The sequence below is a fragment of the Bos taurus genome, chromosome 15 (genome assembly GCF_002263795.3).
Source record: "Bos taurus isolate L1 Dominette 01449 registration number 42190680 breed Hereford chromosome 15, ARS-UCD2.0, whole genome shotgun sequence".
NCBI classification, from domain to species: Eukaryota; Metazoa; Chordata; class Mammalia; order Artiodactyla; family Bovidae; genus Bos; species Bos taurus.
Genome location: NC_037342.1, coordinates 79444539 through 79462137, shown reverse-complemented (window position 1 = coordinate 79462137; position 17599 = coordinate 79444539). Strand labels below are relative to the sequence as shown.

At 37.9% G+C, this 17599-nt stretch overlaps 1 protein-coding gene and 2 pseudogenes across 1 annotated transcript; 2 read left to right on the top strand and 1 right to left on the bottom strand.

Moving 5' to 3' along the window:
- The first annotated feature begins 5509 nt into the window (after positions 1-5509).
- On the top strand, positions 5510-6430 carry OR5T2 (olfactory receptor family 5 subfamily T member 2). Its single transcript, NM_001390737.1, has one exon. It carries the CDS (start codon positions 5510-5512, stop codon positions 6428-6430), a length of 921 nt encoding a protein of 306 aa, NP_001377666.1.
- OR8X1BP (olfactory receptor family 8 subfamily X member 1B, pseudogene) lies at positions 12250-12941 on the top strand (annotated as a pseudogene).
- On the bottom strand, positions 15040-15971 carry OR5T23P (olfactory receptor family 5 subfamily T member 23, pseudogene; annotated as a pseudogene).

Genomic DNA, 17599 nt, shown 5'->3' with positions numbered 1-17599 from the left:
AAATGTGTGGAAACATCAATAAAATAAAATACTAGTGTATTTGTTTAAGTTCTCCTGATACTCTGGTAGGTATAAATTTCTAGTAAACTTTTATGTCTCTGTTCTTGCCTGTAGAGCAAGAAGAGTTCATGAATGAAAGTGTGTTTTATTCCAATTTATGTCCCATTAGAAAATTTATCTATTTCACTATAGGGCACTGGGTTCATGATAGAGAAAAGTATGAGGTTTAGCTACTGTGCAGCCCCATTGACTGTAGCCAACAAGGCTTCTCTGTCCATGGAACTCTCCAGGCAAAAATACCAGAGTGAGTAACCATTCCCTTCTCCAGGGGATCTTCCTGACCCAAGGATACTAACCTGCATATCCTACACTGCAGGCAGATTCATTACCACTGAGCCACCAGGGAAGCCTACCACTGAGGTATAACATATGTAAACTTATATGCATATTTAATGCACTCCTCTTGAAGAATTGGGGGAAGAGTACATCCATGAAAGCATGACCACTATCAGGGCCATAAAGATATCCTTATTTCTCAAAGTTTCCTCTGCCTCTTTTATTTTTATTATAATTTTATAATAAAAGCACTTAACATAACATCTACCTTATTAGCAGCTTTGAGTATACAAAACAGAATTATTAACTATAGGGACTACACTGTATAGAAGATCTCCTGAACTTAATTTAACTTGAATAACTGAAACTTTGTATGTTCTGATGATCGCTTTTCCATTTCTCCCTTCCCCAGTCCCTAGAAACCACTATTCTTCTCTCTTTGCTTCCATGAGTTTGACTGTTACAGATAACTCATATAAGTAAGATCATCCAGTATTTACCTTTCTGTGTCTGAATTATTTCACTTAAAAAATGGCCTCCAAATCCTTCTATATTATTGCAATGTCAGGATTTCCTCCTTTATTAAACTTGAGTAATGTTTCAGTGTTTGTATATGTCAGTTTTTAATCCATATTTCCATAAATAGACATTTAAGTGGTTTTTATATCTTATTTATTGTGAATAATGCTGCAGTGAACATGGGAATGCAGTATCTCTCCAAGATTCTAATTTCATTTTTTTGGTGTAAATATCCAGAAATGACTGGCAAATGACATAGTAGATTTAATTTTTTGACAAACCTCTATAACGTTTTCCACAGTGGCTGTACCAATTTCCTTTATATCATCAATGCCCAAGGGGTTCTTTCTCCATATCTTTGCCAGCACTTGCTGATTTTTTATTCTTCAATAATAGCTCTCCTAACAGCTCTAAGGTTATATGCAATTGTACTGTTGATTAGAATTTGATAAAATATCCATACTACCCAGGTCAATGAAAGATTCGATGCAGTGCTTATCAAAACAACATTGGAGTCATCATGCATCCTGGTTTCAAAATATGTTACAAAGCTACATTATTTGAACAATATAGTATTGGTATAAAGACAGACACATAGACCAACAGAACAGATTAAAAAGCTTGCATATTAATTTACATATATTTAGTCAATTGATCGGAGAAGGCAATGGCACCCCACTCCAGTACTCTTGCCTGGAAAATCCCATGGATGGAGGAGCCTGGCAGGCTGTAGTCCATGGGGTCGCTAAGAGTTGGACACGACTGAGCGACTTCACTTTCACTTTTCACTTTCATGCATTGGAGAAGGAAATGGCAACCCACTCCAGTGTTCTTGCCTGAAGAATCCCAGGAATGGGGGAGCCTGGTGGGCTACTGTCTATGGGGTCGCACAGAGTTGGGCACGACTGAAGTGACTTAGCAGCAGCAGCAGCAGTCAATTGATATTTGACAAGAGTGTCAACAATACACCAAGGGAAAAGAATAGTCCCTTTAGCAAATTGTGTTGGGAAAGCTGGGTATTCACATGGAAAAGAATGAAGGTCAACCGTCAGCTTTCACCATGAATGACAATCAAAAGACTTAAACCTAAGACCTGAACTTAAAAAACTAGCAGAATATATAAGGGTAAAACTTCATGACACTGTACTTATTAATGATTTCATGGATATGACATGATAAGCACAGGCAACAAAAACAAAATTAGATAACTGAGAATACATCAAACTAAAAATATATACAGCAAAGGAAAGAGTCAAACAGAGTAAGAAGGCAACTTTCAGAATGGGAGAAAATACTTGCAAGCCCCTTGAACAGATGTTTTCTTCAAAGTAGATACACAGACAACAGGTTAGTATGAAAAAATAATATCAATAATTATCGTGGAAATGTAAATCTAAAATTTTGTTATAAATCAGGGACCAACGGACTCTATTTGTTCAACAAATATTAGCATGCATTCAATCATTTCAGGACTGTTTTCTTTTTTATTGAGTAAATTGTCATGTTGCTATTTTGATCCAGGAGGTAATTAGGACATATTCCCCTTGGAGAATCTCCTGTGGTTTCATCAATAGTTGAGTAAGTGGATATAAGCATTTTGAGCTACATTTATTCACACTGTACCTAAACCTGCCTTTGCTGATCCACAGGTAAGAGGAAACTTCAGGTTATTTGCAGAATAACTTAATATTTGCAGAATAATAATAAGACATAGTATCAGATATGACATGCAATCCTGTTAGCTGTTGCCTATCCCATAGGTGAATAAATACAACAGAGAAGATAGAAGACATTATATGATTTTAGTTAAATGAGGATGTGTGTATTTGTGCTCAGTTGTGTCCAACTCTTTTCAACCCCATGGACTGCAATCCACCAGGCTCCTCTGTCCATGGAATTTCCTAGGCAAGAGTACTGGAGTGGGTTGCCATTTCCTCCTCCAAGGGATCTTCCCAAAGAGGGATCGAACATGCACCTCTGGAAACTCCTGCTCTGGCAGTCGGGTTTTTTTTACTGCTGCACCACCTGAGTGTATTCTTTTATTTACTTGATGGATGACAGATCGGTTTAAGCCAGAAACAACCATGAAAATGTCTTATTCAAAAAGCATTTGTCCTATCAGACTATCTGAGGGATTATCTCTTGCTAAGGAAAACAATTATCCTTTTATTTTTGCCTTTGTGATGTACAAGCTACATCGATTACTACTGCTTCAGAATGTTTCTCTAGATTTAATATTTAGAAAAATCTTTGGAAAATGAACTTCCCTGGTGGCTCAGATGGTAAAGCATCTGCCTACAATGTGGGAGACCCAGGTTCAATTCCTGGATTGGGAAGATCCCCTGGAGAAGGAAATGGCAACCCACTCCAGTACTCTTGCCTGGAAAATCCCATGGACAGAGGAGCGTTGTAGGCTACAGTCCATGGGGTCACAAAAAGTTGGACACGACTGAGTGACTTCATTTTTTGAAAAATGCACATCAAAAAGCATGTTTTATTAGCTGGAGAGGTGAAGAATGAGGGGAAAGGACAGATAGGGAGTTTAGAATGGACCTGTATACACAGCAATATTTAAAATGGATAATCAATAAGGACCTACTGTGGAGCACATGGAATTCAGCTCAATGTTACGTGGCTGCCTGGATGGGAGGGGAGTTTATAGGAGAACAGATACATGTATGCATATGGCTGAGTCCCTTTGCTGTCCACCTGAAACTCTCACAGCAACGTTAATCGGCTATAACTTATAAAAAATAAAAAGGTAAATAATAAAATAAATAAAATTCTCAGAAATGGAAAGTTTTATTTCACTGAGAGGAGCAAGTGGCAGGTCAGTTTCAGAAAGAACTCATGGTATTACAGGAGGTGGTGAAAAATGATGAAAAGCAGATGCATCGTGGGGGATACCTGGGATTGGATCTGGGCTCTGACAGTTATGAGAGCTTCTATAAAGGGGAAATAAAGTAACATGTACAAAAGCCCATCACTGTTGCATGTGCTCGGTGCATGGCTGTTATTATTTTTCCTCTTCTTTGCAAGCTTTGTGTTTCAAGATTGGATCAATATTTTTGGAATATTTACCTTCTATTAGCATTGTATTTTTAGAAGAAGTTTACATTATTTTAGAAGTTGACTCTGTATTATTAAAACCTTTGAGAATCATAGTCATTTCCTCTTTAAAATTCCGAGTCCTTTCAATATAGTCTAATATTGACTAGGTTATACCTAGTATGATTTTCATTTTGGCATCCAGTAGAAAAGCCTGATTTCAGAGAAATGGAAATGGAAACCCACTCCAGTATTCTTGCCTGGAAAATTCCATGAAGAGAGAAGTCTGGGAGGCTACAGTCCGTAGGGTCCCAAAAAGTTGGACATGACTGAGCACACACACACACACACACACACTTAACATCATAAGTCTTTCACTATCTAAACTTAAACTCACTGTAACATAGAAAATAGAATTATGTGATATGTGTGTGTGTGTTGGTATTACCAGAATACAAAATTTACAAAGCTTCCTTACTCTCTAAAGAAGATACCAGAGGCATGAGTGAATAGGGGAATCAAAATCAAAATCAAATTATGATACATTGCATTTCTTCCTAGCAGAATATTGTTTTGGTATGTATTAAAAATCACAAAACAAATACATGACAAGTAGATAAGGGACAAAATATCTGGATCAAGGATCTGATCACATATATTGTAAAATTATTAGTTATAGTATTAATTTTGTAATCCAGCATTTGCTAATGTTTTAAAAATATATACATTTGGTGATCAAAGTTCAATTATATGGTCATCCCAAATGTGTAACCAAACAAGACATATTTAAAGGAAATTGTTTTACATAGTTATATTTGTTGCTTTGCATATTTAATTAGCCTGTGTGACTGTGTATTATTTTATCTGCTTGAGCATGTACATGTCTTAGTACTTTGAAGAAGGAAAACTTTAGAGAGCAATATTAACATTGCCCATGGCTCTTAATCATGAGCCTGGCCTGTGAACAAATATTTTCAGTTTCTTAATCCTGTTTTATTTGTCTTGAATGAACTATATCATTGAAATGATATTAAGAATCATAATGGGGCTAATCATCTTGTGAATCAAACTCCCATTTAAAAATAATCATTCCAATAGTATCAGAAATACTAATGTTCTGATTCTACAGTTGACTAGATAGTAATTGCAAGCCATTTTACACAATAACTGAAAGTTGTGGAATGCTGCTATTCTGTTCCAGGGATCTGTACACTGATATGCTATCTTATGTGTTTGGATATCAGAGGAAAATTATATTTTATTCAGTTATTTGGTGCATTTTAATGTGATTTAGTATGAGGACAGATAATAGAATGCAGTGACACATTAACCAGTTAACCTGATGGTTTTATAAATTACATGGATACAAGAAGTAAGTGAACACACAAATATTGGTATTTGATTCTCCAGTGAGCAACATGGACACTTTACTCACTGCTTTGTCACGTCTCCTGATCAACAACTCGGAAATGAAACATCCCCCAAAATAAATATGAGAGCATATGTCAAAATCCTTTAAGCCACATTACTGAGTCACAATGTTTTTATTATTTTGTAGTAAATGAATTGTAATTTTATGTTAAAATTTGTTCCATGAGGAGTCACCATGAAGAATACCGCTGAAGTTACTATATTTGTACTGAAAGGTCTCACAGATAATCCTGAAATACAATTTATTTTATTCTTCCTGTTTCTAGCAATTTATCTCTTTACTTTGATTGGAAATTTAGGACTAGTTATATTGGTCATTGGGGATTGCCGGCTCCACAACCCCATGTACTATTTTCTGAGTGTGCTGTCATCTGTTGATGCCTGCTATTCTTCAGTAATTACACCAAAAATGTTAGTAGATTTTATGTCAAAAAACAAAACCATTTTGTTGCCTGAGTGTGCAGCACAGATGTTTCTCTCCACTACTTTTGGGACCACAGAATGCTTTCTTCTGGCTGCAATGGCATATGATCGCTACGTGGCCATCTACAACCCCCTCCTGTATTCAGCCAGCATGGCACCCAGAGTCTACGTGCCACTCATCATTGCTTCCTATGTTGGTGGCATCGTGCATGCTACTGTACACACAGTGGCTACTTTCAGCCTCTCCTTCTGTGCCTCCAATGAAATCAGACATGTCTTCTGTGACATTCCTCCCCTCCTCGCTATTTCTTGCTCTGACACTCACACAAACCAGCTTCTGCTCTTCTACCTTGTGTGCTCCATTGAGATAGTCACTGTCCTGATTGTCCTGATCTCCTATGGCTTCATTCTGTTGGCCATTCTGAGGATGCATTCCACTGAAGGGAGAAGGAAAGTCTTTTCTACTTGTGGCTCTCACCTGACTGGAGTGTCCGTTTTTCATGGGACCATCCTCTTCATGTATGTGAGGCCAAGTTCCAGCTATGCCTTGGACCATGACATGATTGTGTCCCTCTTTTACAGTGTTGTGATTCCCATGCTGAATCCCATCATCTATAGTTTAAGGAATAAAGATGTAAAAGAGGCAATGAATAGAAGGTTCTGGAAAATTTGATTTAGCTGTAAAGCATATTTTCACAGTAAAAACCAAAGTTAAAAAATTGGGGGTAAGGTTCTTCTATGCCTCAATATCAAGAAGATATGCTGAAAATATTTTTACATTATGAATGCATTTCTTTTCTCCCTGGATGTTTTAAAACAACAATCAACCCTCTACCTATACTATATTTATATGCAGAAAAACCCATTTGCTATCATCCATGTGCTTCTCAGTATGTTCCTACCAATATGTGTATATATGTATGCTGACTGACACACTAGCACAGTCAAGGACATATGTATATATAATGTTTATTTTATAATGTTGTTTATTATTTTATCCTCATATAACTTGGATATATAGACTCCAATTTGCAATTTTATATAGTATTATAATTATAAATGACTAGCTTTATCAAATACTATTTGATCAATAGCAAAACCGTAGCTGAAATGACCTCATAACCTGGAGTCACTGGTATCTGACTTGACCTCCATTCTTAGATTTATACGTTGTCAGTCATCTAATCCCAGCCTGTGGTTTGGGGACCATAGATAACATGTTCAAATTCCTGGTGTTACTACCATGCTGATTTGAGGAAGAAGTTCCTCTTTATTTTAAATTCTTTCCAAGCACAAGCATTATATCCACCTTAGATTTCTCACAGATAATAAAGTCTATGCATTAACACTTACAGAGATCATGCTGTTGCTGCTGCTGCTAAGTCACTTCAGTTGTGTTTGACTCTGCCATAGACGGCAGCCCACCAGACTCCTATGTCCTGGGATTCTCCAGGCAAGAATATTGGAGTGGGTTGCCAGAGATCATACTTATATTCAAAAATGACAAAAGAAAACATATGAGTGAGAATGTAACAGGTTGATTCAAAGGAAATTTAGCTTATACGTTGTTAAATTTTACCTTAAATTAGTGCATCCTATAAGATAAATCAATTATTCAGCGCTCAGCCTTCTTCACAGCCCAACTCTCACATCCATACATGACCACTGGAAAACCATAGCCTTGACTAGACGGACCTTTGTTGGCAAAGTAATGTCTCTGCTTTTGAATATACTGTCTAGGTTGGTCATAACTTTCCTTCCAAGGAGTAAGCATCTTTTAATTTCATGGCTGCATTCACCATCTGCAGTGATTTTGGAGCCCAGAAAAATAAAGTCTGACATGGTTTCCACTGTTTCCCCATCTATTTCCCACGAAGTGATGGGACCAGATGCCATGATCTTCGTTTTCTGAATATTGAGCTTTAAGCCAACTTTTTCACTCTCCACTTTCACTTTCATCAAGAGGCTTTTGAGTTCCTCTTCACTTTCTGCCATAAAGGTGGTGTCATCTGCATATCTGAGGTTATTGATATTTCTCCCGGCAATCTTGATTCCAGCTTGTGTTTCTTCCAGCCCAGCATTTCTCATGATGTACTCTGCATAGAAGTTAAATAAGCAGGGTGACAATATGTAGCCTTGACGTACTCCTTTTCCTATTCGGAACCAGTCTGTTGTTCCATGTCCAGTTCTAACTGTTGCTTCCTGACCTGCATAAAAATTTCTCAATAGGCAGATCAGGTGGTCTGGTATTCCCATCTCTTTAAGAATTTTCTACAGTTTATTGTGATCCACACAGTCAAAGGCTTTGGCATAGTCAATAAAGTAGAAATAGATGTTTTTCTGGAACTCTCTTGCTTTTTCCATGTATGGATGTGAGAGTTGGACTGTGAAGAAGGCTGAGTGTCGAAGAATTGATGCTTTTGAACTGTGGTGTTGGAGAAGACTCTTGAGAGTCCCTTGGACTGCAAGGAGATCCAACCAGTCCATTCTGAAGGAGATCAGCCCTGGGATTTCTTTGGAAGGATTGATGCTAAAGCTGAAACTCCAGTACTTTGGCCACCTCATGGGAAGAGTTGACTCATTGGAAAAGACTCTGATGCTGGGAGGGATTGGGGGCAGAAGGAGAAGGGGACGACAGAGGATGAGATGTCTGGATGGCATCACTGACTCGATGGATATGAGTCTGGGTGAACTCCGGGAGTTGGTGATGGACAGGGAGGCCTGGCGTGCTGCGATTCATGGGGTCGCAAAGAGTCGGACACGACTGAGCAACTGAACTGAACTGAGAAGACAAATCCACTGTTTAACATGGATAATGGAAATGTAGTGTCTTTCATGCCATTTTTCTGTATATTTGTATATGTGTGCCTGTTTCTTACAAATATTTTTGAAAGGTGAGATTTTGTGATCCAGTGATGGCACTGTCTTACAGTTTTGTCTAACCAAGATATGTTTGTTATATAACATACAGAAGATTTAGGAAATTAAAAAAAAAAAAAACCCTCTTGTACAATAAATAATAAGCTTCAAATGAGAGATCAAGTTGCAAAATAACACATCAATAAGAATGGAAATTGTGAAAAAAAGAATCTTAACAATGTTATGTGTGTGTGTGGTCAGCTGTTTCTGACTCTGTGTGACAACAAGGACTCTAGCCAATCAGGCTCCTCTGTCCATGGGATTTCCCAGCAAGAATTCTGGAGTGGATTGCCATTGCCTACTCTTGGGCTTCTTCCAGACCCAGGGATTAGACCCACATTTCCTGTATCCCCTGCACTGGCAGACATATTCTTTACCACTGAACCACCTGAAAGCCCAACATTGTTATAGGAATACGGAATCAGTGGAGAGGTTGGCAGAGCTATGAACAAATGAAGATATTGTTAACTCTTCATGGTGCAAACAGTGCCATTGGTTACATGACAGACAAGATACAAAGGACACCAAAGGAAGCAACAATGCAACATTCAAGAATTCATATAATTGTAAAAAGTGACTTCATGGTAAAAAATCTTTGGAACTTCCTTTCTATGGTCCACAATTTATCTGTTATTTTGTTCATTTTAGAGCCAAGAATATACCATAACTTTATTAATTTTAGGACTAAGTCGATGAAGAAAGAACAGCTGTGCCCTGCACTAAAGTAGTGAGTATTCTAGAAAATGATATGTAGGTTCTCTCTGTTTCTTTATCAAAGTCAAAATGATTTTAATAATCATATTACCATAAAACTATGGGCCTTGGAACAAATATCTCATACTTTATTTCAGAATTTCAGGATTTATACTGTATACATTCATTCCTTCACTTATTCACCATTCGTCTCTTTCAGTCAGTCAGTTAGCAAGTAACTTTTGAACATCTACTGTTCAAAAGTAGATTTTGGGCTTATTTTAGAAGCTATTAATACAAAGGCAATTTATTTAGACATACTCTATATCCCACAATACTTATAGACCAGGAACTTGCAAAAGGAGAAAGGGAAAACGATGAAGGGAAAAATATTCCCAACTGACTGTAGATTTCCAGAGAATAATGAGGTAAGAAAGCCTTCTTAAGAGAGCAATATACAGAAATAGAAGAAAATAATAGAATGGGAAAGACTTCAGATCTCTTCAAGAAAATTGGAGATACTAATGGAATATTTCATGCAAGATGGACTCAGTAAAGAACAAGGACCTAACAGCAGTAGAAGAGATCAAGAAGAGGTGGCAAGAATACACAGAACATTATACAAAAAAGTTCTTAATGAGCCAGATAACCACAACAATGTGCTCATTCACCTAGAGCTAAACATCCTGGAGGATGAGGTCAAGTGGGGCTTAGGTAGCATTATTACAAACAAAGCTAGTGGAGGTGATGGAATTCCAGTTGAGCTAACTTAAACCCTAAAAACTGATGCTGTTAAAGTGCTGCACTCAATATGCCTGCAAATTTGGAAAACTTGGCAGTGGCCACAAGGCCAGAAAAGGTCAGTTTTCATTCCAATACCAAAGAAAGGCAATGCCAAAAATGTTCAAGCTACCAAACAATTGCTTTCATTTCACATGCTGCCAAGGTAATGCTCAAAGTCCTTCAAGTTAGGCTTTAGCAGTTCATGAACCAAAAACTTCCAGATGTACAAGCTGGATATAGAAAAGGCAGAGGAACCAGAGGTCAACTTATCAAACATCTGTTGGATTATAGAAAATGAAGAGATTAAAAAAAAAAATCTACTTTTGCTTCATTTACTTTCCTTAAGTCTTTGTTAGGATTGCAACAAACTGTGGAAAGTTCTCAAAAAAAAGTGAAGTTGCTCAGTTGTGTCTGACTCTTTATATCCTATGGACTGTACCCTGCAAGACTCCTCTGTCCATGGAATTTTCTAGGTCAGAATACTGGAAAGGGTTGCTATTTCCTTCTCCAAGGGATCTTCCTGACCAAGGGATCAAACCCAGGTCTCCTACACTGCAAGCAGACTCTTTACCATCTGAGCCATCAGGAAACTTCTTAAAGAGACGGGAATACCATATCGTCTTACCTGCCACATGAGAAATCTGCAGCCAAGAAATGTTTAGAAATGGACATGGAACACTGGACTGGTTCAAATATGAGAAAGGAATATTAAGGTTGTATATTGTCACCCTGCATATTTAACTTATATGTAGAGTACATCATGCTAAATACAGGGCTGGATAATTCACAAGCTGGAGTCAAGATGGCAGGGAGTAATATCAACAACCTCAGATATGCAGATGATACCATTCTGATGAAACAAACCAGCAGGAACTAAGAGTTGAAAGAAGAGAGTGAGAAAGCAGGCTTAAAATGCAACATTCAAAAAACTAAGTTGATGGCATCTGGTCCCATCAGTTCAGTGGCTCAGTCATGTCTGACTCTGTGACACCATGGACTGCAGAACACTAGGCCTCCCTGTCCATCATAAACTCTGGGAGTTTACACAAACTCATATCCACTGAGTCAGTGATGCCATTCAACCATCTTGTCCTCTGTTGACCCCTTCTCCTCCAACCTTCAATCTTTCCCAGCATCAGGGTCTTTTCAAATGAGTCAGTTCTTAGCATCAGGTGGCCAAAGTATTGGGGTTTCAGCTTCAGCATCAGTCCTTCCAATGAATATTCTGGACTGACTTCCTCTAGGATGGACTGGCTGCATCTCCTTGCAGTCCGAGGGACTCTCAAGAGTCTTCAACACCACAGTTCAAAATCATCAATTCTTTGGCGCTCAGCTTTCTTTATAATCCAACTCTCACATCCATACATGACCACTGGAAAAACCATAGCCTTGACTAGACGGACCTTTGTTGACAAAGTAATGTCTCTTCTTTTTAATATGCTGTCTAGGTTGGTCATAACTTTCCTTCCAAGGAGTAAGTGTCTTTTAATTTCATGGCTGCAATCACCATCTGCAGTGATTTTGGAGCCCATAAAAAAAAAGTCAGCCACTGTTTCCACTGTTTCCCCATCTATTTCCCATGAAGTGATGGGACCAGATGCCATGATCTTAGTTTTCTGAATATTGAGTTTTAAGCCAACTTTTTCACTCCTCTTTCACTTTCATCAAGAGGCTCTTTAGTTCTTCTTCACTTTCTGCCATAAGGGGGGTGTAATCTGCATATCTGAAGTTATTGATATTTCTCCCAGCAATCTTGATTCCAGCTTGTGCTTCATCCAGTCCAGCATATCTCATGATGTTCTCTGCATATAAGTTAAATAAGCAGGGTGACAATATACAGACTTGGAGTATTCCTTTCTTGATTTGGAGCCAGTTTGTTTTTCCATATCCAGTTCTAACTGTTGCTTCGTGACCTGCATACAGATTTCTCAGGAGGCAGGTCAGGTGATCTGGTATTCCCATCTCATTATGAAATTTCCACAGTTTGATGTTATCCACACAGTTGAAGACTTTGGCATGTTCAATAAAGCAGAAGTAGATATTTTTTCTGGAGCTCTCTTGCTTTTTTTCCTCAATAAGAAGACATCAGCAATATAGATAGCTCCAGGAAACTGCACTCAAGTGATTAAATTCATTCTAATGAGGATCTCAGACCATCCAGAACTCCAGATTCCTCTATTCTGGGTGTTTCTGGTCATCTATGGAATGAACATGACAGGGAATCTGGGAATCATCATCCTCACCAGCTTGGACTCTCAGCTTCAAATTCCTGTGTACTTTTTCCTCTGGCACTTGGCTATCATCAATTTGAGCAATTCTTCTGTCATTGCCCCTAAAATGTCGGTTAACTTCTTGGTTACAAAGAAAACCATATCTTACTATGCATGTGCAGCCCAGCTGAGTGGATTCATAGCTTTTGTTGTGGCTGAGATTTTCGTGCTGGCTGCCATGGCCTATGACCACTGTGTGGCTATTTGCAGCCCCCTGCTCTACCAGGCGGTGGTTTCTCCACGGATCTGCCTTCTCCTGGTGGCCCTTATACATGTCTGCAGTCTGACAACAGCACTGACGATTTTTCCTGTGTGTTTACCGTGTCATATTGTTCATCCAATATGATCAACCGTTTTTATTGTGATTATGTCCCTTTGTTGCTACTGCTGCTGCTGTTGCTTCAGTCATGTCCAACTCTGTACCACCCCATAGGTGGCAGCCCACCAGGTTCCCCTGTCCCTGGGATTCTCCAGGCAAGAATGCTGGAGTGGGTTGCCATTTCCTTCTCCAATGTGTGAAAGTGAAACAGGAAAGTGCAGTTGCTCAGTCGTGTCCGAATCTTCGCGACCCCACAGACTGCAGCCTACCAGGCTCCTTCATTCATGGGAGTTTCCAGGCAAGAGTACTGGAGTGGGTTGCCATTGCCTTCTCTAGGGAATCTTCCTGACCCAGGGATCGAACCCACATTTCTAGTGTCTCCTGCATTGGCAGGCTAATTCTTTATCATAGCACCATGTGGGAAACCATAATTCTATGTACTTCTATTCTATTATTTATAAATTTAAAGATGCATAACTGTATCTATTTTCTCTGTTTATGGATAGTTTTTTCCTATATTAGTGTTTATTTTTCTTTAAAACTAAAATTTTGAAGCATAAAATTTATTTTTGTGATATTGAATTATGCTTAAGAATCTCTTCAATGCCGAATGATACACACACACGCATACACACACTATTCAACAACATGTTTGCATAGTTTGGATATGCAACTATAACTAATATCAGCGAAAATGGTTTAGTTTTGATATTTAGTAGAAGAAACTGTATGAATAGCAGCAAAGAGAGTATCCCAAACAGGAGAAATAAGAGCAGATATATTGCATAGGAATAAATATAACAGCTTCTCTGATGGCTCAAGCAGTGAATAAGAACCTGCCTGCAATGCAGGAGACCCAGGTTCAATTCCGGGTCAGGAAGACCCCCTGAAGTAGGAAATGGCAACTCATTTCAGTATTCTTGCCTAGAGAGTTCCATGGACAGAGGAGCCTGGCAGGCTATAGTCCATGGGGTCGCAAAGAGATGGAGATGACTGAGCTACTAGCACTTTCAAATACAGGTAATATAGGTAAGGGAATTCTGCACAAGAACTGTTGAATTATAATTTAAACTTAATCCCAATTCAGAAAAGTATCATTAGGTTGGACTCTAAATCTCAGAAAATTGTCTTTGATTTAAAAATAAGGATGCTCCTTTAAGAAGAGAAAGAGTTTTTGCAAAATTGTGATTAAAATTAATAAATACAAATGAGTGAAAGCAAGAAAGGAAAACACTACATCTTAAAGTTATCTCTGAAGGACACATGTCCTCACAATGAAAATGAGGTCTATTGGAAACAAGGCTTAAACATGCATGTAGGAGGGACCCTTCTGTAATGAGGTTCTTGGGCCTGAGCATGAGGAGTGGGGTTTCTGCAGGGGCATATCAGAGTTGAAAGGGTCCAAGGAACAGAGAGCTAAAATCTGACTCAGCACCAGACCTGTAATCAAATCCATAAAGGTGGATTGGGGCTCAGCTGTGGAAAGAACTGAATACACAGGCCAGTTATACAGTACTCTCTGAATTGTGTTTGTCTTTTTTTAATGTGTGATTGTGATAGATGTCAATGCCTGGACTTTATTTTCTGTGAGAAATTAAAGATTTGTTTAGCACTCAAGCTCTGAATTAAATAACAAAAATGGAAGAAATGCATCCTTACAAATCAGCACGGTAGTTAACACCAGGAATTTGAACATGTTATCTGTGGTCCCCAAACCACAGACTGGGATTAGATAGCTGCCAGTGAATAAATCTAAGGATAGATCAGAATGCTTTGAAATGAATTCAGATACCAATGACTCCATGATATGGGATCATATGAACTGGGGGTTTGCTATTGATTAGTTGGCATTTCATCAAGCTAGTCAGATATAATGTTAATTACAGTTGTGAATATTGGGGACTATACTTTCAAGTTATATCAAGATGAAAGAAGAAAAGAATACATAATATGCTAAAGAAAAGTTACATATACATATGTCTGTGTGTGTTTGTGTTATATCAATTAGCATGCTTTTACATACAAACGTGTATAGGTGTGTGTGCATGTGTTTGAGTGTGTGTGTGGACACCTCTATCAATGGGATAATATTAAGGCACAAATGGATGTTACAATTTTTCTGCATATAAAAATAACATAGGTAGAAGGTTAGCTATGATGTTTATATTAAAATATCCAGGAAGAAGAGAAATATATTAATAAGATAAAACAAAACAATTTCATCATATCTTCTTGGTATTATGGTACATAACATCACTCTTGATATTTTTAGATTAATTTTTACTGTGATAATAGACTTTATTGGTAAAGTATTTTTTTGCAAACACTCTTCATTGCCTCTTTTACATCTTTGTTCCTTAAACTATAGATGATGGGATTCAGCATTGGAATCACAATGCTATAAATTATAGACACAATCATATCATGATCTGTGGCATAGCTGGAACCTGGTCTCACATACATGAAGAGAACAGTACCGTGACAAATGGATACTCCAGTTAAGTGAGAACCACATGTAGAAAACACTTTCCTTCTCCCTACAGCAGATGGCATCCTCAGAACAGTCAGCAGAATGAAACCATAGGAGATGAGGACAATCAAGACAGTGACTATCTCAATAGAGCCTGCAAAGTAGAAGAGCAGAAGCTGGTTTGTGTGAGTGTCAGAGCAAGAAATAGCGAGGAGGGGAGGGATGTCACAGAACACATGCCTGATTTCATTGGATCCACAGAAGGATAACCTGAAAGTAGCTACTGTGTGTACAGAAGCATGCAAGATGCCACCAACACAGGAAACAATGATGAGTGGCACATAGATTCTGGGAGCCATGCTGACTAAATACAAGAGGGGGTCATAGATGGCCACGTAGCAATCATATGCCATTGCAGCGAGAAGAAAGAGCATTCTGTGGTCCCAAAAGTAACAGCAAGGAACATCTGTGTTGGACATTCAAGGAAGGAAATGGCTTTGTTCTTTGACATAAAGTCTGCTAACATTTTGGGGGTAATTACTGAGGAATAGCAGGCATCCACAGATGAAAGCACACTCAGAAAATAGTACATGGGGCTGTGGAGCCGGCAATCCCCAGTGACCAACACAACCAGTCCTAAATTTCCAATCAGCATGAAGAGGTAAACTGTTAGAAGCAAGAAGAATAAGATGATTTGCAGTTCAAGATTGTCTGTGAAGCCTTTCAGTAAAAAGGATGTTACATCGGTGACATTCTTCATCTTCATACCTCATGGAACAAACTTGAAGAAGATTTTCAAAAAATTGCAATTCATTTCCTACCAAAAGAATGAATAACATTGTGATTCAATGGAATGTGATTTGTGTCCTCATATTTGTTTTTTGCCAGAGTATAATTTCCCAGTTGTTCAGAACATGGTGACAAGACTCTGGGTCAAGCGTACATGCCACTCACTGAAGACTCAAATGGGAAAATATGTGTATTCATTCACTCATGGGCTGAATTCATGCCATCTAAATCCATTAGATAAACCAGTTAATTTACCACTGAATTCTATTAGTTGTTTCCATATTAAATTAGCTTAAAACACCAAATCATTGGTTAAAATCAATTTCCTTCTCTCATGCAATAACATGACCTAGTGTATCAGTGTGTAGATACCTGGAATAGGATATCAGCATTCTAATTACTTTCAATAACTGTGTAAAATTGTTATAATTTGTTTATCTATAGAATGAAATCATTAATATTGATTTAACAAAGTGGAGTAAATCAAACTTGATTTACAAATATTGTAACATAAAATACACTAATAAAACTGAATATTCAAAATGATGTTAATTAGATAATGCTAAATTAGTCTGGGCCTACAGAGTAGCAGCCTCTCAGGCTGTAATATTTTATGAGCTATTCCCTAGCTCATAAATTCTTTCTAACAATTTTAGCCCTTTTTATGCTATGCTAAGTCACTTCAGTTGTGTCTGATTCTGTGCGACCCCATAGACGGCAGCCCACCAGGCTCCGCTGTCCCTGGGATTCTCCAGGCAAGAACACTGGAGTGGGTTGCCATTTCCTTCTCCAATGCATGAAAGAGAAAAGTGAAAGGGAAGTCGCTCAGTCGTAGCCGACTCTTAGCGACCCCATGGACTGCAGCCCACCAGGCTCCTCCATCCATGGGATTTTCCAGGCAAGCCCTTCTTAAGTGTATCCAAAAGAATAATGAAGATTTTTTTTTAAGATGTTGGGCCATAATTAAATTATTATATGATAACATATTTCATTCAAATGTATTTCTCCATTATTTTGCATTGAATTGTGTTTTTTATTTTACTAAATAGTCACTTGTATTTATTACTTTTAGATATCTAAAGTCTTTGCTTTTCAACTGTCTCAAGACCTGTGGTGAAAATGTAAAGAATTTTTCTGAAAAAAACAAAACAAAACATTTTTTCCAAATTATTATACTTGTTTAGATATTGTTTACTGTGGATCTAGTGAATTATCAACTAGACAAGCTGAGTCACAGTTAAATTCACTTGTAAAAAATTGTAACTAATCTATGACAACAGTAAATAACCAACACAAACTTAAACTTTATTTTCTTTGACGTATTTATTCATCTATATGAGAGACAACAACTACTAATGAAAGGATTACACAACATATCTTGATATTGTTAGGTCCAAACTCCTAAAGTACTCAGCAAATGCCTGAAACTTTCTCTTAACCTGTGGATTGGCAAAAGCAGGTTTTGATATACTCTGAATGTAATTAACTCAAACTGCTTATATCTACGTACTCAACTGCTGATCAAACCACAGGAGAGTCCTCAAGGGGAATACACTCCAATTATGATCTGGTTCAAAATAGCAACATGATGATTCACTC